This window comes from Furipterus horrens, unplaced genomic scaffold, assembly GCF_987537825.1.
Source record: "Furipterus horrens unplaced genomic scaffold, mFurHor1.1.pri manual_scaffold_39, whole genome shotgun sequence".
Lineage (NCBI taxonomy): Eukaryota > Metazoa > Chordata > Mammalia > Chiroptera > Furipteridae > Furipterus > Furipterus horrens.
In genome coordinates, this window is record NW_028327209.1 from 36,426 (window position 1) to 59,812 (window position 23,387).

The following is a 23,387-nucleotide window of genomic DNA, read 5'->3' on the forward strand; positions in this document are numbered from 1 at the left end:
AGTGCCCTCCCAGCCCTGCAGATGGGGCAGGTAGGGAGCCGGCGCCCGAGCCTCGGGTGAGCGGCACCGGCCCGCCAGTCTGCCCGGCTCCGCTCAGGGACCGGGCGGGAAAAGGATGCGAGGCGCACGGACCCGGGAACGGGGTCTGAGACTGCCCAGGGCGCGCTAGGCTGCCACTTGGATGGCCCCGAGACCCCTCCAGCTCCTGGGTCCTCTTTCCCGCGCCCAGTGAGCTGTGCGCTGGACCTGGGGGCGGAGACCTCAGGCGGCGGCTGCAGGGTGGGGCGAGCCGGGCGCAGGAGGGGGCGCGCTTTCTCCCTGCGGGTCTCAGTAATGAGGAGACTGAGTTTGTGGTGGCTGCTGAGCAGGGTCTGTCTGCTGCTACCGCCGCCCTGCGCGCTGGTGCTGGCCGGGGTGCCCGGCTCTTCGTCGCACCCGCAGCCCTGCCAGATCCTCAAGCGCATCGGGCACGCGGTTAGGGTCGGTGCCGTGCACTTGCAGCCCTGGACCACGGCCCCCCGCACGGCCAGCCGCGCTCCGGACAGCAGTCGGGCAGGCGCCCAACGGGATGAGCCCGAGTCAGAGACTTGGCGGCCCCCGGCTTCCTGGCCCGGCGCACGCTGGTTGGGGAGCGCCTTGCATGGCCGGGGGCTGCCGGGTGCCCGGAAGCCTGGGGAGGTCGCCAGGACCGAGACCCTGTGGCCGCGGGACGCCCTCCTCTTCGCAGTGGACAACCTGAACCGCGTGGAAGGGCTGCTGCCCTACAACCTGTCCTTAGAAGTAGTGATGGCCATCGAGGCGGGCCTGGGCGATCTGCCTCTCTTGCCCTTCTCTTCCCCTAGCTCACCGTGGAGCAGTGACCCTTTCTCCTTTCTGCAGAGCGTTTGCCACACCGTGGTGGTACAAGGGGTATCAGCGCTGCTCGCCTTCCCCCAGAGCCGGGGAGAAATGATGGAGCTCGACTTGGTCAGCTCCGTCCTGCACATCCCTGTGATCAGCATCGTGCGCCGCGAGTTTCCGCGGGAGAGTCAGGTGAGAGGACGCCGGTGTGCGGAGCGGAGACTGGCGCCGCTGGGGCTGACACCGCGGCGGAGGTTGGGCGGTCGGGGATGAGGGGAGGCACGGGCGAAGTCTGGAGGGACTTTGGGATTTACAACTTGGATCCTGTTTAAGGTTTGGACCATATCCGTAGGTGGTAGGTAGAAGTAAAAACAGTTTAAGCGCTAATGGGAATAACATGAGATACAGGGGTAGCAGGTGGAAGGAAGGAAGGAAGGAAGGAAGGAAGGAAGGAAGGAAGGACAAAATTTCATGTTTTGACCAACTTGGAGAAACCTAGTGGATGCCGATCAGAAGCAGACGTCTTTGAGTTCAAGATTTTGGAGAGCGATGGGGTTCTAATGACTGACGCGGGGGGTGGGAATGGAGGCTCCCTGACCGCGAGAGTTTCACTCCCTAGAGGAACTCTGAGAGCAGGTGGCCAGAGAAGAGCATCTGCTCTCTGACTTCTTTCGAAGATGTGCCTGAGCCGTAGGCGGTGGTGTAAGGAAGGAAGCACATCCCTCTGAATTCCTTTGAGTAAATAAGAAATCTGTAACTAGTACAGAAGCAATAGGTGAAGAACAGTGGCTAATTAGTCTTCATTTTAAAAAATACGTGATCGCGTGAAAGTGGGTGGGATGAGTCATTTGGGATTATTTATTTGTGACTACCTTCTTTTTTATATGACGTGGGCTCAAACTGGCTGAATGCAGTGGCTCTGTTCAGCCCATTTCTGCTCCAATTATTTAGAAATAAAGCAAGAAAAATCTAATGATTCAGTTTCCTATGGGTAGAAAATCAATTTTATTTTCAATAAAATAAGCTATTTGTGAACTTAATTGTTGACAGTAATGATGAAATAAATATTTAAGGAGAGGGCGGGGCCCTTTAAACAATAGATGTTTTCTGCATTTTGTGCATTATTTTTATCAAAATATCAAGGTTCATTAAGCCTTTCACAAAGTACAATGAAACAAGTAGGTAATTGGTATTGGTCCCATTTTACAGACTGAAAAACTAAGGAAAGTCCTGGGGTTTGATCAGCATTGGTCAGTGTACTAGTAAGAGTCCAGAGACAGAAGACTTTCTAACTCTACCCCTTTCACTAGGAAAAAAAATTTCTTATCTCTCTTCTTTCAAAAAAAAATATATATATGAAAATTAGTAAGGGCAAATACCAAAACTTTGCTAGAATCCATGCATAAAATGTCAAGAGGGTACTAAAGACTTATTTCTCTAGAAAAATGAATCTTCCATTTTTAATCTTAGGAAGGGCAGACACAAGCTACTTTCAGCAGTCGCCCAGAAGATCCCTATTTAATGCTGAACTATAGAGATTTGATCTGCAGACTGCAGGCTAATTAACTTTTGTCTAAAATATTTCCGTCACCTGAATCTGAATGACTGTAGACAGCAGATGGGAAGGCACGGAAAACACAGGTGCACAATGCTGCCAATGGCCAAAGTGTTATCAACATGAAACTGCATCCGTAGGGCGCATCATTATTAATATATATGCAGAATCAGACCTAATGAAATGCACGCGTCAGCACCACTTGCTTCTCTTCATCGCTTCTTTGTTATCTAATATTTCATAAGTTGGCAATAGTGTTCACAGTCTCCAGACTCCTCTTCATTTGTAGATTGTTTGGCATGAGTCCTAAATAGCAAGAATTTTCCCCCAAATTAGCATTCCTTCATTAGAAGGAAAATTGTCTGTTCCCTGATGGATTTGTGTAGTATATGACACATTACAAGGGGACCGGAGCAAATGGTGAGACAGCATCTAGCATCAGACTTCAAAGCTTTAGGACCCCTAGACAAACAAAGTCCTCTAGGGACAATTTTTATAAGCAGACAATAAAACAGGTACTCTGCCAAGCACATTTACTTCTCTATTTCAATTCAGAAAGTTACTTTAAATCACTGTTGTCACTGTTATTTTCGTGGCACACATCTTGAAATGGAGAGATTATATTAACTCAGATCTAGTTTGCCCAACTGAGGACATTTTCTTTCATTTGTCTTCATATTTTAAATTCAGAGATATCTAACTTGCCTTATTTAATATATCATTTAAATGTCATTCTATAGTGTCATATATTAAGAATGCCCATCTCAATGCCAAGTCACTGTAATATATAACTTTAGGGTTATGACTATAATCTGCTTTCAGCAAAAATAACTGATCTTGCTTCTCAAAAATGGACCTTTCTCTAATACATTGATGTGATTTTAAAAAATACTTATCTGTATATAAAAGAATGTTGAAGTCATTTTATACATTCAGTAAAGTTGACTTTATTTAGCCACTGTCCTCTTTAGAGTCTACCTCCCAGTGACCCAGGTTGTTGGTTGTGCCAGGGCCCGAGGAAAGGATTCTTGAAGAAAGTGGACTTGTCCATGCAGCCAAGGAAAATAAAATTGTGTCTCTTATTCAGATAAATCAAAATTGCTTTTAGAGAAGGAGCAGCAACAGTGTTTTCTCTCCCATTTGAGCTGCTGATTTCTCTCATATGAAGCCTTTAATTAATAAATAATGGTGTCTGTGGATGGAAAGAAAAACCACTGATAGATAAACCCCCAAGAAAAGCATAGTAATTTTATTTTAATATACTGTTTATTCAGAACATAAACACAGATAGACCATCAGCTTGGAAGGAATCAGCTTCCTTCAAGCAGGGAAATCCATTAAAAGTAAAATAGTTAACTACCCACTTTTGGAAACTATATGTGTATTTTCACAACATAATGAAAGCTTAAAACACCATTACACATAGGTTAGGGTCAAAGCGTGTTTCCATCCAAAAAAATTCTCACTTTACTACCACACTCAAAACTCTACTTGAGGCTAACTTAGGTTATTAGTTCTATATTATCTTCGCATGACCTTCAAATAATGATGTTGACTATGGATTCAGTTATATTTACATATAAGTTACATTAAGTTTCTGTACTTGTTCTTTCTTTCTCTTCCCTCCCCATAGTATTTTTTTCTTGTAGGGATTTTGTATAGTCTCTCCAAAGATAACTCCTTAAAATTTACCTACTGAGGTAGTGACAGATACACATTTCTTTCTAAAATGTATGTCTCCTCTTAATTCCATATTGGTTTCATTAGGTAAAGTTAATGGAGTAATATAATTGGCTTAGATCCAAACTCATGCAATTAAAAAGTGACTACACTACTATTTTCAACTCTTGTTGGATGTACCTTCCACAATTTGTCTGTCTCATGAGCCATATATTCTAACTAATTAATACGTGTTTATTCCCACAGAAATACAAGTGCTTTAGATGGTCCATATACAAACCACCATGATATGTGTCCATATATATGTAAAACATATACATCCACATGCCCAGGATGAAAAGACCCTACACAAATCTACTAATCATTTTGTTAGCCTAGTAAAAGGAGAGGTGACTTTTTTCTACATTTTCATATTCCAATTTTATTAATAAATGGTTACTTTTATACTAAAAACATTTAATGTAGCACATTCTACTGGTTTACAAAGAAAAAAAAGCACTGCATTTGACCTAGAAAATGAGGCTGATGATTATTACAAGCAGCAGTTACCCAAGTCACAGTGTTGCAGTTTTAAAACATCATCTTACTGAAGTCAGCATTAGGAAAACATACACTGATGTCACACACACACACAAAAAAAACCAGGAGTAGGACTTGTCTGCCCAGCTATCGCTTGTTTACCAACAAGCATCTATTGGACTCTTAGTATGTCCAAAGCATTACTGAAGGCTTTGGGAATGAATCCAGCCATAAAGGAAACACAGAAGTCTTCCCATTGTTTTTCTTTTTTAAAAAAAGGCAAGCCAAGTAACCATTTTCAGGGACTTAAAAGAGTGCTTTCCTTGAAAAGGAAAGGAAAACAAAAAACAATAAACAGCAAGCCAAATTGTTAAGCCCCAATCAGGAAACCAGAACTCAATAACTAACCTAATTACAGTTTCAGCCTCTCCCAGCAATGGAATTTTAATCCAATTAGTCTGGAATTTCCTGATCAATGCTAGTGAGGTGATCTGCCTGATAAGACCCTGGGTGTCCCCCTAAGAGGTGTCCTTGCCTGAAATCCAGTCCTTTAACTTCGCAGTCCCACCCTTTTTCTGCCTATAAAACCTTTCACTCTGTACACGTCATCTGAGCCCCCTTCCAGCTGTTAGATGGGGAGAGCAGTTTAATAAAGCCAATTAGGTGTTCAGATTTACTTGGCTGAGTTCTGTCTTTTAACACCATGCCTCTTACCATTCTGGTCGGGGAAGACAGTGAACCGTTGGTCGGTTACAAGGAAATAGCAGTGCTCAGGATAGAGGTGTAAGGTCAGCCTTCGTTTGTTCATTCATTCATCTAAACTGTTTTGGAGCATCTCTGATGTGCCTATTTGCTGGATACAGGGGACATAACCGAACAAAGTCCAGTCCCGACACCCACAGCTTCCAGGCTGGTGGGGAAGAGAATGGAGTAGGTGCTGTGATGGGCAGCACATGCGGAGGTCTCTAACAGCTTCAGGAGGGCCTAAAAAGGATATTCTCGAGCAAATTAATTTCTGCGAACCTCTCTGGTAAACATAATAAAATTATTGTGAGGATTAAACATGGCAGTACACAGGATACTGCAGACTGCATAGTAGTAGTACATTGAGCACACAGTAGTTTTTAAAAAATCTGAATCTACTTGAATATTCTGCAATGCAGTATAGCAAGTGTCAGTTAAATCAACAAGCAGAAGAGCAAAGAACTGGTAATATCTGTATAGCTCATCCAAGTTTACAAAGGCCTGTCAAGTATATTCATTCATCTGATTCATGCAAATCCCCAGGTGGGTGGGTATACCGGAAAACACTGCCGCTTTAACTGGGCCTTATCCTAGCCATGATAACCCTGGCTGGTTTGGCTCAGTGGATTGAGCGTCGGCCTGCGAGCTAAGTGTCGCTGGTTCGATCTTCCAGTCAGGGCACATCAGAGAAGGAAAACTCTGACTCCAAAAAAACCTCCGCTGCCTTGCAGCATACCTCTTCAGGGGAAAGGCTAAGGGAGTAAACCCCGACAGAAAATCCGGAGCCGGAGTCCCTAAGGCGGTTTGACGTTGTAGTCAACACCGGCAACTCCTGCGGCGCACCTGAAGCCAAGCTGTATTGACTCCGTCTTTCCCTTGGACCCTTCAGCTGCGAAGAGAGGGGGGGTCTGCTGCATGGGCAACAGCAGACCCTCCATATCACCCTGCCCAGGCTCTGTAGCTTCAGCTTCACTGGAGAGGACACTCCAGCGTCATTGCAAGATGTCGATTCAACACGGGAGGAGACAGATACCGTGTCACTCCTGAGTTGGACTGCACAGCCATTCTCGGCGGTGCAGATAGGCTCTTAAGAAGCTACACCATCGTCTCTCGAGACGGACGGCTGCCGCCGCCGTAGATGGTCCATTTTCTTTGATGATACATGGCTAAGTACTGAAGCCTCTTTATTAGAATTTGGCTAGCACAGCACCACTTTTGTATGGTGCAGAGGTGGGGGGCAGAACAATGATACCACTACATAACTTCAGTGCCTCATGAGGGAATAAGTAAAGGACATTTATTTTTTAAACATCTGTTCTCAATTGTGTTGGCTTTCCTTCACTTGCTCCATGCTAAGCCCTGTTCTCTAGCTGGAGGAAATGTAACTCTGCAATTCATGATGAATGGCTGATAGTAGAACCTAATTATTGCTGACTTGAAGATAAACGATTTCAAATTAAGTGTCAAGTGATGCAAAACTTTTCTTAGCCATGATCTTTTTACAGGTTCCTCTTAAAGAACTGAGACCTGGGATTAATTTGGAAGCTTTTATTGTTTGGGAATTTTTCTTTACAATATTAATTTATTTTTTTCTAGATAAAAAAGAGGAGACTAGCAGATACTATTCATTAGGCAATTAATCTGTCTCATCCACTTTTCTTTGTGTCTCCCACAGTGTAGTCACCTTATTCTCTACCTACTCCATTTTTTTCTCTTTAAAAAAAAAGTAAGTGGATTCACACACAAACACACGCACACACACACACACACAAAATAAGGAGAGAAAAAAAGAACTGAGTTCTTAAGTAGCTTGCGTACTTGCTTAGGAAAGGAAGGCATGCCATAAAAGCTTCAATACAGTAATACGATGCCCAGGGTTTTTGAGAAACGTTGGTCTCTCACATTGATCGTAAGTTTCTACCATACACACACTCATAGGAGAGCATTCATGAGATTATGGCCACACCGTCTAACCTCTCTCTCCACCCCCAGGCCACCTGATGCACCACTAAGCACAACTGTTTGGCTCATCTGACATTATTTTCACAGCATGTCTTTCTTCATGAAGAAAGCAGTCTGTTGGTTCACACTGGCACAAGGTCCTTATCTCAACACAGAGAGAACAGTTTGCAAAGCAGCTCCTTAGGTTATCATTGCCCTAGACAATTACATGGGGCTTCTCATAGCAAGGTACTGTTTATTTTAGTGGCACAACTAAATGTAGAGATGGGAATCTCATTGCCTTTTCTCCTGTCCACTCTAGCTGTGCCCACTGACACACACAGAAGAGTAGAGGAACTGTATGGCATCAGAAATGGGATGCCACCTCTGTTAAACTAGGCAAGAAGGAAGAACATCTCAGCATCTGCCACGTTACTTTTTGAGAGGATACACAAATAACAAACTAATGGAAATTATTTAAGCCACTCATTTGTGTTTCTCAGAACTTTTCCTTTATGGGGTGGTGGGCGAAGAGAGCAATGGGGAAAAGTGAGCTTGGAGCAAGCCAGCCATCTGCCACTTCCCACCTCTTCCCCCAAGCAAACACCCCAGCCAACTGCTCAGATTGCCTTCTGAATGTGTAAGATTCGTACACTTTCAGGAGAGACTGTGTTTGATCTTCTGCTTTGAGGGAGCAGGTGCCATCTTGGGCTGGTATTAACCCTGACACTGCAAGCCTAGTATCTGGTTGGCCAGGATGGTCTACATATGGAGATGAGCCTTCAAGGGTTTTCAAGTGGTAAAGAATGAAGCAGGGTGATGTCTTTTTGAGTCAGGCTGTAATATGCCTCAATTATTCATGTGAGACATAGTTATAGAAAACATTTCAATCATATATATATATATATATATATATATGTATATATATATATATATATATATGTAGCATTTATGCTTGTTAAGACTTCTTCACAAATGTGCTCCTATAACCCTCCTAGCAGTCCCCTGAGGCAAATAACAATGTATAGATGACACACAGCATACTGGAAAGAGCTATGCATTGTAGAAAGTGAGAAGTCAAGAAAAGACCAGTAGCTCCTTCTGAATTTAGTGTATTTGTCAGCCTACAATCCAAAACCAGACTGGGTCCATCACTGCCTTTGAATTATCCCAGGAAAAAGGATAAGTAAGAGAGATCTACGTCCAGATTTGATTATTAAAAGAATGTTTCACATTAAATACCCAATAATGAGAATTTACTTAAATGAATTGTGATATATCTTTACAATGGAATACTATTGATTCAAAATAAAAATATATTTATTAACACAGAAATAGAAAAAATTTTATGTAAAATATGACCTGCAAAATACAGGTTTTGGCAAAAGTAGGTTTACAGTTGTAAGTATGTGAACCAAAGAGGTTATTCTTATATTATTGTTTATTAATTATTATGTTATTTTCCATTTTAACAACTGTAAACCTACTTTTGCCCAACCCTGTATAAAGCTTAAGATTTTACTCATAAAAATGTTAACTGTTATTATAGCTAGATGGTAGAAGTCCACACTTTTCCCATCCATGCTTCTATTTTTCTAAAAATAAGTATATATTACCTACATAATTAAAAATAAGAGAAAAAAAAGATAAAGTTACCTTCACATTTCCTCACCAATGCTTTCAATATTAATTCTTCAGTATGAAAATATAGATTTCAGGAAAAAATATATTGTAGAATATGTCTAAATTTATCAAAGTTCTTTCATACACATTTCTATTTTTTTCATTTATCCTTACAATTACTTTGTGAGGTAAGCAGGACAAATAGTATTACTACCTTTATTTTGCAAATGAGACAATAATAGCATATTAATGAAAGAAATAGAAGGAAGAAGACAGGTTTTTGAGAAGCACAGACCTATGTTTGAATCTTAGCTCTACAACTTCCTAGACATACTTACCTTGGTAACATGCCTGCTATCCTTGCCTCAATTTCCTGATGCATAAAATGTATTGAATACGTATCTCATAAAGTTATAATGAGATATCATGTATGCAGAGTTCTAAGCAAAGTACCTTAGAGCATCATGTGTTCTTCTTATGATAATGATCATTCTTTTAGCACAAAGTGTAGATGTGTTGATATGGCATTAATAAAAAATAATTAGGATAAGAACTCAAGTATTCCAGATTGCTTGTCAAAGTACTTTTATATGCGTTTTCTGTATGTATATGATATTTAGGCTTAGCAGATCCAGTTTCAGTGGACCAGCCCAAAGAAAACAAATGAAATCTGCTGTTTTGAAACCCCACTTAAGTTAGAGTTCCAATCCACTGACGGTTAGGTGTGTGAAGAGTTAGCCAACAATGAAGTGACTTATGAGGTCATGTTTCAACTAGTTGCTTCTTCGTTTGGGTTCTGAATAATTAGATCTCTGGAGCAGTCACATCAAGAATAATGTTCTATTTCTATTAGCTGAAATGTACATGTCTTGCCTTTTCTACTACCCTAATTTCTCATTGGATCTTCCGAGGATCTAAACTTAAGAACAGTAGACTGGAAATGACAGTCTCACTTCATTAATAGATGTATTAATGTCTAGTCCTTAATAGCTCTTTAGAAAAATATTGGGTTGGAAAATATGGCTTGGGCTTCAGGTTTCTGTAGCATTTTCTAATTTTTTTAAAAAGCTTTATTTATTTATTTATTTTTAGAGAGAAGGGAAATAGAGGAGAAGAACAGGGAGAGAAACATCAATGTGTGGCTGCCTCTTGTGCACCCCTAACCGGAACCTGGCCTGCAACCCAGGCATGTGCCCTCACTGGGAATCGAACCAGCAACCCTTTGGCTCCCAAGCTGACACTCAATCCTCTAATTCTAATTGTTGATACCTACCACCTTATATCTGGGCAAATAAAAAAAAAGAAAGTGGCGGCAAAAAAAAAAAAAAGAAAGAAAGAAAGAAAAAGTAAGGATCATGGACCAGAGGTATGGGTGCTGGAAGAATAGGAGTTAGCTTACTTTCCTGTGGTAGGCTGGACAGTGGTCTCCCAGAGATCTTTATGTCCAAATCCCCAGAATCTGTGAATACGTTATCTTCTACAGTAAAAGGGACTTTGCAGCTATAATCACATTAAACATCATGAGAGAGGGAGGTTATCTTGGCACATCCAGGTGGGCCCAATGAAATCACAGGCTCCTTATAAAAATGATACAGGAAGTGTCTGAGGAGAAGTCATTGTGATGACACAATGATGAAATGAGAGAATCGGGGTGCTGCTTGTTGAAGATGCAAGAAGGGGCCATAGCCAAGGAATACGGGCAGCTACTAGAAACTAAAAGACAAGGAAATGTTTTATTTCCTCAGAGGCTCCATAAAGAAGGGAGCCCTGCCAGCACCTTGACTTCAGCCCAGCGAAACTGATTTCAGACTTACGAATTCCAGTCATAAGTAATAAGAAGATAAATTTGTGTTGTTTTAGATCACTAAGTTTGTGGTCATTTGTTACAACCACAGAAAGCTAATAACTTTGTGACACAGTCTTATGTGTGGAGGAGGTGAAAGAGAGAGGGTGACCTGTCCTAGCTGACCCCAGAGAGGCTGATTCTGGTTCAGCTTATATGTTTTGCATCTGGACAGAAGAAAAAAAATATCAATAATAAGAGAGGTAGAGCTTGGATCTTTTAAGAAAGAGTGACCCCACCCACTTGTAACCATGGTTGATGGGGCTTCTTAGGAAAGAAGGGGTTGTTAGAAAGGGCAGAGTCTAACCTGACATGGACTAAAGATTCAGAAGTATCCCCTCTTGCATACAGGCTTTATCTGTCCTAATGTAACTGACTTGTGGCATATGTTAGTTCACACTTTAAAGGACAATAGCCCTATAAAATACTAAGGCTTATAGGAAAATGATACCCATAAAGCAAACTCTGTGTTTTAATGAATGCTGACTGTATCAAAATTGTTTGATTCATACAACTTTGAGGGACTTGTTAAATGTGTATTGCTTTTATGATCATAAAAGTAATGCGTATGTATTACTACCCCACGGCATCACAGATTACCCTGAGCAACATTTTGATGCCTTTGTTCTCTCAAGGCTATTAATGGTTTAAAATTTTTAGAAACAGTTGGAGACAATTAAAGAAAGCCTTATCGTCATTCCAGCTGAGCATTGGCATCAAAGAATAGAGAGGAAAGCAAAATCTTTTCTAAAAATTTTTAAAGAAAACTCAGATTTGATATGGCTTTTTGAAGCCTGGGCACTCTGAGTTGATGGTATTTCTACATTAAAAGGTAGGGCTTTCCTTTGTATTTGCAATCTAGCTTTATACTGTCATCCCTCTGCAAAGGGACTGAGTCTGTACAGTTCCAAACATAGCTCTGTCTGGATCTTTCAGTGGCGTTCTTAGAAATGACTTAAAAACTGGTTGCCACTCCTGGTCCTTTCAGTCAAGGGGGGTCATGAGCTGAACTTTTAGTGTCAAGCACTTTGATGGCTGCACAACCTGTGTATAATCTATTTATGTTTTTATATTGAAAGCCTCAACTCGAAGTTAAACAAAAATTGAGTTTATATCCTCTAGGTCAAATGTATAAAATTTTTATTTCCATAAGGTTAGATGCTTGTCTTTAACTTATAGAATCACAGTCTGGCTCAGTTACGGAATTTATTTGTTCAGTCCAACCAGAGGTATTTAAATAAGAATTTCATTAAACAAAGAATTTGCCTCTGTAGATGAATTTAATAGGTACAGACAGAGAGCTGTTATTACGTTGGTGCTATAGATGGAATTAATTTGAATCACATCATACATTGTGTTATACACATAAGAAAATGCTTCATTGTATACCTAAAATGAATGATAAATCCGTATCTGAATTAATCCCGCGTGCCTTCTCCCGGTCTCAGGCACAAGAGAGCCATCTAGTGGTCCCTAAAGTACGGCTTTAAGTTGAAGCATCATAGGAATCTAACCACAGAAGACAGGCAAAGGAGTCCAGGCAACTTTTAGTCCTTTTCTTGGTCTTTTGACAGTGGATAAATCTTGGTTAATCCATCGAAGAAAAGACCATCTGCCTTCTAAAAAGATCCAACAATATCTTTGTTCTGCCACCATAGCTTAGAATTGAAGTTATAAACAAGTAAGATATCTTAAAGTGTGTATCTAGAGGGGTTGGGAGAAAATTGTGAATGACTCTTGCTGACTTTAGAAATGTAGTGTGGTTAATATTTTAGTAGCTGTATTTACAATTATCGGTTTCATAGAGCAATATGAAAAGATGCAGCCCTTTATTGTGTTCAGTATAACATTTTTTCTCTTATTTCTGATTATAAAAATTTTATGTTCTATGTAGACAATTCTGAAGATTAATAAAATGACAAAGAATAAAATAAAAGTCATCCATAAACACAAAACCTAGAGACCTAGACATATATATGTGTTATAAAATTGGGACTGTGCTATGTTATGAATTTTTTAACTTATCCATATATTATAAACATCTACATTACTAATACTTTTCCATTGTTTTTAATAGTTAGGTAATTTGCCTTTGAATGGGTTGTTTTATAATTAGTTTAACTCCTATTGTTTGAATTAAGGATTTTCCCATAACAAAATCAATAACACTGATACTAATGGGACTTGGCCTGTAGTTTTGGGGAACTGTATAACACTCGCTGCTTGAGTTCTATGACACCATCATGGCTTTTTCTTTATTTTTGGCTCTTCATTGTGTTTTACTGATTGTACTTTTTGTCTCTGATCCCTCGTACTAAGAATAATCATAGTACTATGCTGTCCAACATGATAGCTACTAGCTTTCTATAAATACTTAAGTTTAAATTATTTTAAATAATATAGAATTTAAAAGTCAGTTTCTCAAGCACTCTAACCCCATTTCAGATGCTCATAGGCCGCACGTGGGTAGTGGCTACTGTGTCTGAGTGCAGATATACAAGATTTTCCATCTTCACAGAAAGTTCTCTTGGGCAGTTTTATTGCAGACTAAGGGCATGCAGTTTTAAGGAACAGAAACTCCACTGAGCTCAAAAACAAGGGGTTGTACTGAAAAACTACAATAAAATGAAAAGGAGTGGAATTGCATGAAGTACAGATGGGCTGTAGGACTGGAGAGTGTTAGAGCAGCTACTCTTTGTTTCTGACTTTGTTGCTAATCAAAGCATCTGACTAGGATCCTTATTTTTCTTGGTGTACATTCTCCGGACATCTGCTTGGCTCAGCTCACATAAACTGTTTCTGTCTCCACCTCATGTTACAAGTCCTTCCTTAATCCAATCAGCAGTGGCCAGATTCCTGAGTTAAGTGCTCAATATAAACTTTAGAATAGAGCAGTAAATAAAATATCAAAACCTGTATCTCCAAGAACTTACATGGGGGAGGCAGATAATAAGGCATACAAACAAATAAATGTATAATATGGTATTATTAAATAGATAGGAGTGGAACAGAGAAAAACAAAGCAGGGTAAAGGCTTGGAGAATGACTGTGGATAGTCAATAAGCTTTGTCTGAAGAGGTGATTTTTGAGCAGAGAATGAAGTAAGGAGTGAACCATGCAAGTTTCTGAGGAAGAGCATTTTACAAGCAAAGATAATAAAAGTGCAAAGTCCCAGAGATAGGAATGAGCATAGCAATAAGTATTTACTGAATAAATGAATAAATGAACTATCCCTAGCACTATTCATTTCAAGATTTGTTAGTGGGCACAATTTCAAAGAAGGAAATGTCAATAGCAAGGCAGTAGCGAGACCTGTTACTCACATCCGGGTATTTCTCAAGGTTTAGATTCCTGGATTTGTTTCTTTATGTGTGGCAACACCAGAAATTTCAAACTGGAATTTCCAGTTATATCTCTCATTCTCACCTTAAGCTCAAAATATTTAAAGATATCCTAAGATGGTGCTCCTTCTCACCTATAACAAGATTTCTCATAACATCCTTGACTTCTCTCTTCTCTTCTTACCAGGCTCTGTTGCCTTCCTGAGTGTATTTCTCTTAACCCCATCCTCTTTCTTATTGTCAAAAGACGCTAGTTCTTCTCACCAATACTCTTGAATAGCCTTTAAATATCTAGGTATTTTTCACCCAAACCATTCTGCACACTGATGCTAGATAAATCTTCCTAAAGCAGAGCAGCTTTCACTTATTTATTCAGTTTTTTAATTCATTCAATGAACACAGATCAAGTATAATGTATCAGATTCTCCGGGTTTTGTGAGGATAGTTCAAAAAAGCATTCCATCGCAATTCAAGATTTGGTCATGCCTCCCCAGAAGCCAGAGAAACACAGGCTAATAATCATCAGCAAACTTACAGAACCTGGTCCTCAAGGCCTTCCACAAATACGTGCAAATAACTCGTTCCAATTTGTGGCATTCTGTTAAGATAGAGGTGCCCTAAAAGTATAAGATGTCTGGGAGTAGAAATAATGTGTGTGGTATTTTTATTAATAAATGCAAACCATATTAGAAAGCATTTTTCTATTATATATCTATATAGAAAGACAGATACATGCCAAGTTGTAACGACCTACAGATGAATTAAGCTCCAATTCGGAATTGATGTTTCCACTGAAACAATGTTATCTGTGGCTAGTAATACCTCAGGCCAGGCCAAAAAGCCTGTCTGACCCATAATATAGCAGAAGTATGGTATTAATAGTTCTGTAGACTCTAAACACTCTCTGTAACTGGTTCTTTCTGCTTGAGACCAAGGGGATGTGGAGTGAGGAGGAAAACCAGAAGACCTTAATGACTTCAAGTTATAGCTCCAGGCTCATCTGTATAGCCTTGGAAAACTTCTTTGACCCCTAATTTCCTCTATGATACATTATAGTCATTAAAGAGGTATTCATTGAGTGCCTACTATGCTATTTTAAACAATTGATACAGGCCTCAATGACTTAATATATATAAAAACACGTTGTAAATTCAAATTAGAACATAAAACAGATGAGAAGAATTTTTATTGAAACCTCTTTTTCTTCAGGAATAAATTCCCAGCTCCAATTTTGGAAGCCAGGGCATATCTTCCTTGGAGCTAAGTTGGCAGGAAGAACCCTTGTTCTAGCCTCCTGCTTTGAACCAGAGTGGTCACACTGTAACTCCTGAAGGGTCAGTAGTAGCTGGAAAGTGAAGCCTAGAGAGCAGGGTTTCCCACTTCCCCCACAGATGCTAAATCCCCCCTACTCAGGTGCCTATCACAGAGGAAAGAAGGGAGTCTGAGGAGCTGCCAGGGTAGGGGAACCACAGCCAGGACACAGATTAGAATCAGAGAGACACTTTGGGAAACCAAATCTTAAAACTGAGATTGCCTGCTTCTATCCATAAAAGAGATTAGTTAAGATTTTTGAGACTGTATCTGTTTCTAAATAATACCTCATACCGGGTTGGGTTCCTGGAAAATAACTAAATTCCATTGTAACCTCCTTTCCACGTCTGCCTTTTAACACTTGCTCAGCATCTCTATAAGGATTTAGCTGCAGCCCAGGCCAGGAGAAGTTTAGGATTTCCTTCCTGCAAAGGGGCACTAAGGAAGATCAGGAATAAACCAACAGGATTAGCCATGGCCACACCTCCTCCGCCACCCACTTCTTCAGTACTTCAGTGACCTGCTATCTGACTTCTCTGCCTCCATTCTTGGCTTTACGTGATGTCCTCCAAGCTGCTGTGAGAAGGAAAACCAGCTCAGTCCCCTGCTTGCACCCTTTCACTGCTCCCTCAGCACCACGCATTGTCTCCCAGACTTCAGGCATCACATACCGCCTTCACAGTGTCTGCTATATCTCTGCATCATCTATTGCTATTAATTTTTAAAATTAACGTACTGTTTTACTTCAATAAATTTATTTATTTTTAATCCTTCCATTGTGACATTAATGGAAAACCCTTGCCAGAAATAGAAGTTAACTGTAAAAAATAAGTACACAATGAAATCAAAACAATTTTAGCTAGGTAACCTTCCTTTCCTGAGCCCTTTTTTAATGAGAAAATTTCTAGGTGTTAAAGAAGTATTAAAGACAAACCGAGGTTTTGTCCTAGATTTAGCAGAAGGATTAAGTGCTAATTGGAAAGGGATTAACATTCTCACTTTGTGATTCAATGTGATTTAATGGCAGGTCCCTGAACAACCTAAATTCTCCCATGAACCACCTATACTGTGGCAAACTCTAACCCACAGGATGAATTCTAAGCAGCATTCAAGACCTTTCATTACCTGAACCTTGCCTGACTCTCATTTCTTCTAGATCCTCATCCTCACCCTTAGTACTCTGCTCAGCAATGCCTGAGTGTACAATGCTTCTCCAAGCCTCGGCGCATGCTATTCTCACTGCTTAGAACGTCCTTTGCCCTGTGTCTGCCTGAAACTCCTATGAACCCCTGCCTTTGCTCATATATCACCTGGGCACAGTTCACTGCCCACCGTCTTCCTACTTCTCCCTTTCCTTTCCATTTCACTTCTGTGTGACTTTTCTACCTGTACTTTTTTCTTTTCTAGATCTATGGCACAGTGGTATAATTATTTGTTAATATGTGACTCTCTTCTCCACTAAACAGAACCCTAAGTGTGAGGCTCATAAGTGATGCTCAGTGACTATTGATTAAATGCAATTAATGGCCCATTTCCATCCCTTCCAATGTAACAGAACCGAGTAACATCTGTGGAAACCCAACATCTGTCAAGGTGGGGTGATGTGAACCTAAGAAAATGTACTGCCTTATGAAAAACAGTCCTCATTCACCATGGTGGATAGAGTTCATGACCACCCGGAATTTACTATGTGATGTAGAACAGAGCTGGAAGAGAAAGGCCTTCAGGAAATTGATTTTGTAAGAAATGGAAACCTGTTTCTACTACCCTATTGAACTTTTCATGCGTCTTTCCTTGTCCCTCGATTGGTTTTCAATTTCCTGGAGACTACAAGTGGCAGAAAAGGAACATTGTTCTCATGTCTTTGAGTCATGGCTTTCCCTAATTCTCACCCCCTCCCCTCTTCAGCCAATTTTACTATATTTTGAAGCCAAAAATTCTTGACATGTGAAATTAAAAAGGGTCAGAGTTAATGAAATGGAAAGTTACTGGAAATAATCATCAATGAAAAAGAGAAAAAGCCTGGAATTGTATTTTATCATGTCATCACTTGTCAAACAAACTATCAAGAAATCAGACAAGAGTTCAGATCTGCTAAGAACACCCAGTTCTATTACTAGCTTCCCATTGTATTCACTGCCATTCTTTTGTCAAGTACAATTCCTTAGGCTTTCAGCTTCCTGGAGCAGTGATCTACTCTGTGCTAGTCACACCCAGATAACTTTTCAAAATATAGACTCCCAGACTTACCAAGTTAGAGTCCATAGAGCTGGAGCATAGAAATATACTTAAAAAACAACTCCACAGGTGATTGTGTCCACAGATGATTCAGAGTGTATTTGGGGACCACATCATCGTAAGAGTCTCCCCTAATGTGATTTTTAAATTACGATCAGGAACCACCAGAAACAAAATCGAATTAGGTAATTTTTTAAAGTGTTGATTTTTGGCCTCACTGAATTCCGCTAAACTATGCACTATTGCCTAATATATACATTAAGAAAAAACTCCTCAGGGGATTCGTATGTGTACAATATAGTTTGAGAAACAATGACCTGGGGCAGAGGTCTCAAATTCAGATGCCTTAAAGGAGAACAGAAAGGTAATGAAAATGTGAAAAACAGTCCCAAGTAATGCAGTAAGGAGTAATAAAAATTGCAGGTAACTGGGAAGTGCCTGACCTTTCTAAAGGAGGCAGGCAGTCAGCCACCCCTCATCTGCAACCAGCTCATGGGAACGTTGCCAGATATTCTAACTTTTCAAAAGAAGCCAGACTGTAGATGTTTTCGGTGTAAAAATTTTCTTAAATGTTGACAACAAACTCATTTTTTATTGAATTATGATAGATAAAACTAATACATTTAAAGTATACACATGGTGATTTGATACATGTATACAGTTGACCTTTAAATAACATGGGGGGGGGTTATGGGTGCCAACACCCCTTGCAATCAGAAATTCACATATAAGTTTTGACTCCCCCAAAACGTAACTACTAACAGCCTACTGTTAACCCGAAGCCTTAATGATACCATAAATAGTCGACAACACATATTTTGTATGCTATATATATTATATACTGTATTCTTACAATAAAGTAAGCTAAGAAAAGAAAATATTACTAAGAAAATCATAAAGAAGAGATAATACATTTACAGTATCTATTTAAAAATTTGCATGTAAGTGGACCCCCCCAGTTCAAACTATGTTGTTTAAGGGTCAACTATACATAGTGAAAGGGTTCCCCCATCAACTTAATTCTGTGACTCACATTTAAAAAAATAATCTGCAAGCCCAGCAGAGCTGGATAGTTACCAGTTTGACATTTTGGGAATAGGAAATGTCAGTGCCTTTATTGTAGAGAAGTACTAACCAGAAGTGCCTCAATACCTCGCTAAATAATAGGAAGTGACATAGGCCTGTAGCCATAACAAGTACAGTGGCTTTAAGGTGCAGCTAGAAAGAGATAGAATACATACATATTGTAAAGGAGAGGTAACCAGGTTCATTGAAAGAGAGAAAACAAAAGGAAAAAAAAGGACACTAAAAGAAAATGAATGTAATCCATCTCAGGTATACTCATAAGTGAATCTTAGAAACCTTAGTAAAATAGAAATAATGAGATAATGATAGCTACTTACAGTCTTTTGAGGTATTAAGTAGAATGGTTTATATCAAATGGATTAGCAGCATCATGTGAAATATAGCAACTACTCAATTAAAAAACAATATGCTGGCTCCCTTATCTTCTGTTTTCTTAAGCCTCTGTTCCTTTACACTAAAATTCAACAGGCACTAAAAAAAAATGTCATGGCAAAAAAACTGACAAACTCCCTTGATATTTGTATGTGTGTGTGTGTTTTTTAAAGAAAATTGATGGCATTTCTATGATGAGATAATTAACAGGGTAGTGATGACAAAATGATTGAAGTGCCTCATAAGAAATGTTATTTCAAAACACAAAAATTGTCCTTGAATTTCATCACTGGATTTCTTTCCACTGTTGTGGGTTCAGTGATTCTAAATCCCATGCAAAGGAAGATGCTAAGCAAATGGTCTGGAGGATTGTTGTGGATAATTCTGAAAAAGCTAATAATATTCTGGTTAGGAAGTTTACCTACCTATGGCCCTCTATTATTTATTGACCTTTATAAAAAAATAATTTTATATTTTAAGAACAATATAATGATTATGTGAAAAAATTCATTTACATTTTTAAAGACTAATAATTTCACCACCTTAACATACATTCCAGTCCAGTCTTTGTCCCCTTGTGTACATGTTTTCTATCTGTGAGGTCAGTGTTTTCTGTTTTACTTGCCATACTAATCCAAAGGCCTATAACAGTCCTCCACACATAGTAGTCGCCATATATCTGTGTAGGGAATAAATGAAGGGACGTCTGAAATGATAAATGTACAATCAATTCTGTATTCTGCTTTGCTCACTTCTATTATGTCATGAATCTTACGTCACCACAAATTTCGAACAACTTGTGTTTCTCTGTTTTGTTGATTTATTTTTCTAATTGTAAAATCAGAAAAATCTGAAAACCTAGAAAAAAAATTTCTTAATCTCACTCCAGAAACGATCACTCTTAACTTGCTGAGATATTTCTCCTAGTATTTGTTACATAAAACTTATTCTTTAAATGTGGGGAGTTTTTATTCAGATTCTTTCATTTGATGTGACATTGCTAGTATTTTCCCATGTTATGGGAAACCCATTGTCACCATTATTCTATTTTATTATTTTTAAAAACAGTACTTTACTGCTTTTTCTTCCAAAGTTTTGTGTATTTACCAAAAAAGAAAAAAAATTAATATTTACAAAGTTTACAGACTGCTTAGTTCAGCCTAAGAATGCGAGATGTGAGAAGCTGGGCCCCTGTGGTCCCTGGGTGTTTGTTCCCAGATATGCACTGCCATCTGAAACCACTCCCCCAGACTTATTTTAAAGCCTTCAGGGATGCTGCATTCCAGACACACCATCTCACATGACATACTGGGTCATTAGTCAAAGTCACTGGAATGGTACAGAGGATTTTGGGAGGGGGGTATTTTTATTTACTTTGCCCTCCTGCTAGAAAATGAAATTTTCAGTTTATTTCTGAAAAATAAATTGCTCAATAAATTCATTTTGTTCTGCTTCTACTTTACACAGAGCTTCATATTCAGCCCAGTACTTTTCAAGCTGCATTTTCTTTTCTGTTATTAGTGTTGGGAATAGCTGCTCTTGTGCTTCTCTCTGCTTTGCTGTAGATCTGAGCAAGTTCCAAGCACCACTGACCTTCATCTTCTCATTTTTCTGCTTCTTTTGCAAGTTGGCCAACAAGCTCAATTTAACCACCAACTCGTTTCTGAAATTGGCCAGTTTTGTCCACAAAGTCCTCGCACTCTTCCCTGAGCTCTATGGTCTTCTGGGTGACCTCCGGGTCACACACCCAAAGCTTGTGCATCTCATCCAAGCGCAGCCCGGCTTCGCCCAGCGTGTCCCTGACCATAGCTGTTTCCCTTCTGATTCCCTGCTGACCCATGGCAGCCACACACTGCCTGTCACCATTATTTTGTTAGCTGTATATTATCTCAAGCTTTGGGATATACCTAGAATGTTGACATTTAAGTTCTTTTCACAGTTTCTTGTCATAAAATGTTTCACAATAAATGTTGATGTTTATAGACTCATTATCCACTTTGTAGATTATTTCTGGAAGGGGAAAATAAATGCTAGTTAATTGGAGTATTTCCAGGGGTCTATGTCATATAGGGTATATTTTCTACACCTTTATATATGTCAGCATGTCTTTGTTATTTTTCTTACAAATAAAAGACAAATTGGCAAGGCATAAAATTTTTTCCCAAACAAATTCAGTTTAATATCACTTTCTTGTCTTTGAGCATTTAATGTAGCAGAAATGAGAAACCCACGATACTTATATTTATCCCTTTGAAGTTTACTTTTTTCTTTTCTTTCTTCCTAAATGCTTGACATTTTTTATTAAAACATTTAACAGATGTGCCTAAGTACAGTTCATTTTTATTGAGTTTGCCAAGAATGAGGTGAGTCCATCAAGCTGAGTTTTTTTAAACAAAATTTTCTTTAGCCATGTCTTTGATTAGTTCTTCTTTACTATGCACACCATAATTCTTAAATTTATCTCCCATATTTAGGTGATCAAACAGTTTATATCAAAACCAGGACAATTTTGAAAGTGAAAAGGGGAGTGGTTAATAATTACACAGGACAGAAGACAGAAAACAGGAATTGTATAAGTACATACAGAGACACAACCACCCTAGCCATCTTTCCTCATTATTTTGTTCTCTAACCTGAAAGATTTTCTAAATTTGTCTTCCAGATCCCTAATTCAATACTTTGCAATATTTATGCCTTTTATGCTTCCAAAGCATATTTGATATCTATTATTGAATTTTCAGTTCTCCTGTTTCTTTCCATGTAACGCTCTTCTTTTCCACTCCATCCTATTCTTGTTCATCTCATCATGTTCTCCTCGTGTGAATTATTCATATTTCATAAAAGTCATGTTATTTTGTTTATTGTTTGAATGCCATGGTCTTTGTGTGTTTTTTCTAATTTTCTTTTGGCTTCTAAAATAAATCATTTTCTGAATGCCTTTTCTTTTCTTTGCTTGTCCTACAGCACTTGTATAGGGCCCATGTTGTTTTGGTTTTATTATGGGTGGGTGGAGGAGTTCTTATTCTAGAACAATAAGAAATCTATCTAAACCCTCTGTTTACCAACAAAGGGGCTGTTTAGATTGCTAATTGCCTTACTTTGAATTCACTTATGTTCTCGCTGCATCCCCTTCTAATAAATACAGCTGGACAGGAAGTGGCTGTGCACAGCGCCTCAGCCAAGTCCCCGTCTTTAGCTATTGCCGCGTGTGTGGTGTTACTCTGCTGTACCGAGCTGGGATCTGCTTCTCCCCTGCAGTGTTGCTTCCTGATAATATGGACCAGTAGCTCTTAATCAGTTCCTCAACCTAGGTAGCCTTTTCAAAATATACACCTAGGCCCATCCTAGACATCCTGGCTCAAAATCTTAGGAGATGCAGGCTTGTGTATTTAAAAGATTTCCCAGGGATTTCTGATGTGCCCACTTGGCTGAGAATCACTGATCTGAACCAAAACTTGAATACACTGATCTCTACTGAATGAAGTACATGAAAAAAAAAAAAAACAAAACTGCTATTGGTTTTCATGTCTACTGGGGTGATTTCTGATTCTGCTACCTTCTATGATGTTTTTCGTGTGAGAATTAAACCTCTCCCATATACACACCCCTTGGAGATGCAGTTTTTATCTACATTTAGGAATAAAAATACTAATCAGAGGAGTGAAGTGATTGAATGTTATTCTGACTACTTCAAAAAGCAGAACTCATGCAATAGAGGTGCCATGATGAGTCTTCTAATTGAACTAAGGGGCAGAAGGAGAGAGAGGATAGCCCTAGGAGTGAAGAGCCAGAGGGCCCAGATTGACGGAGTTCAAATCCCATCTCTGCCACTTACTAGCTAAATGCTACTAGGTAAATCACTTACCTTCTCATGCCTTAGTTTCTTTATCTGTAAGACACAAATAATAGGATCTATTTCATTGAGCTTTAAGGACAATTAAATGAAATAACTTATAGAAAGTGTTTTTTTTTAATGCCTGATATATATTACATAGTCAAAAAATATTAGCTACTTTTAGTTTCAGACACAATGATCAACTTCATATATTTTTTCTGATTCCACCAGCTTGCAGTTTGTGCAATATCCTTCCATTCCAGTAGTAAGTTGATTGTAAATATAAGTTTTTTTAGAGTTGTGAGCTTTCATATTTTTATGTCTCGTTTGATACTTTAGTGGAAAGTTGTAGAATGGTGCATCAGATCAGTTCCTGAGTTTTATTGGAATGTGATGGGTAAGCCCTGGAATGGTGATGCATCACTGTAATTTCAGCCTGAACAGGCAATCAGTCATTTC

General features: G+C 39.2%; 1 protein-coding gene and 1 pseudogene across 1 annotated transcript in view; one reads left to right on the forward strand and one right to left on the reverse strand.

Moving 5' to 3' along the window:
• The first annotated feature begins 333 nt into the window (after positions 1–333).
• Positions 334–23,387, forward strand: part of LOC149990028 (glutamate receptor ionotropic, NMDA 3A-like) — a 105,218-nt gene continuing 82,164 nt past the window's right edge. Inside the window, exon 1 of the mRNA XM_090265696.1 lies at positions 334–1,032. Within this exon, the coding sequence (XP_090121822.1) occupies positions 334–1,032 (699 nt within the window). The remainder of the gene's footprint in view (positions 1,033–23,387) is intronic.
• Positions 20,501–20,900, reverse strand: LOC149990029 (intraflagellar transport protein 20 homolog pseudogene; annotated as a pseudogene).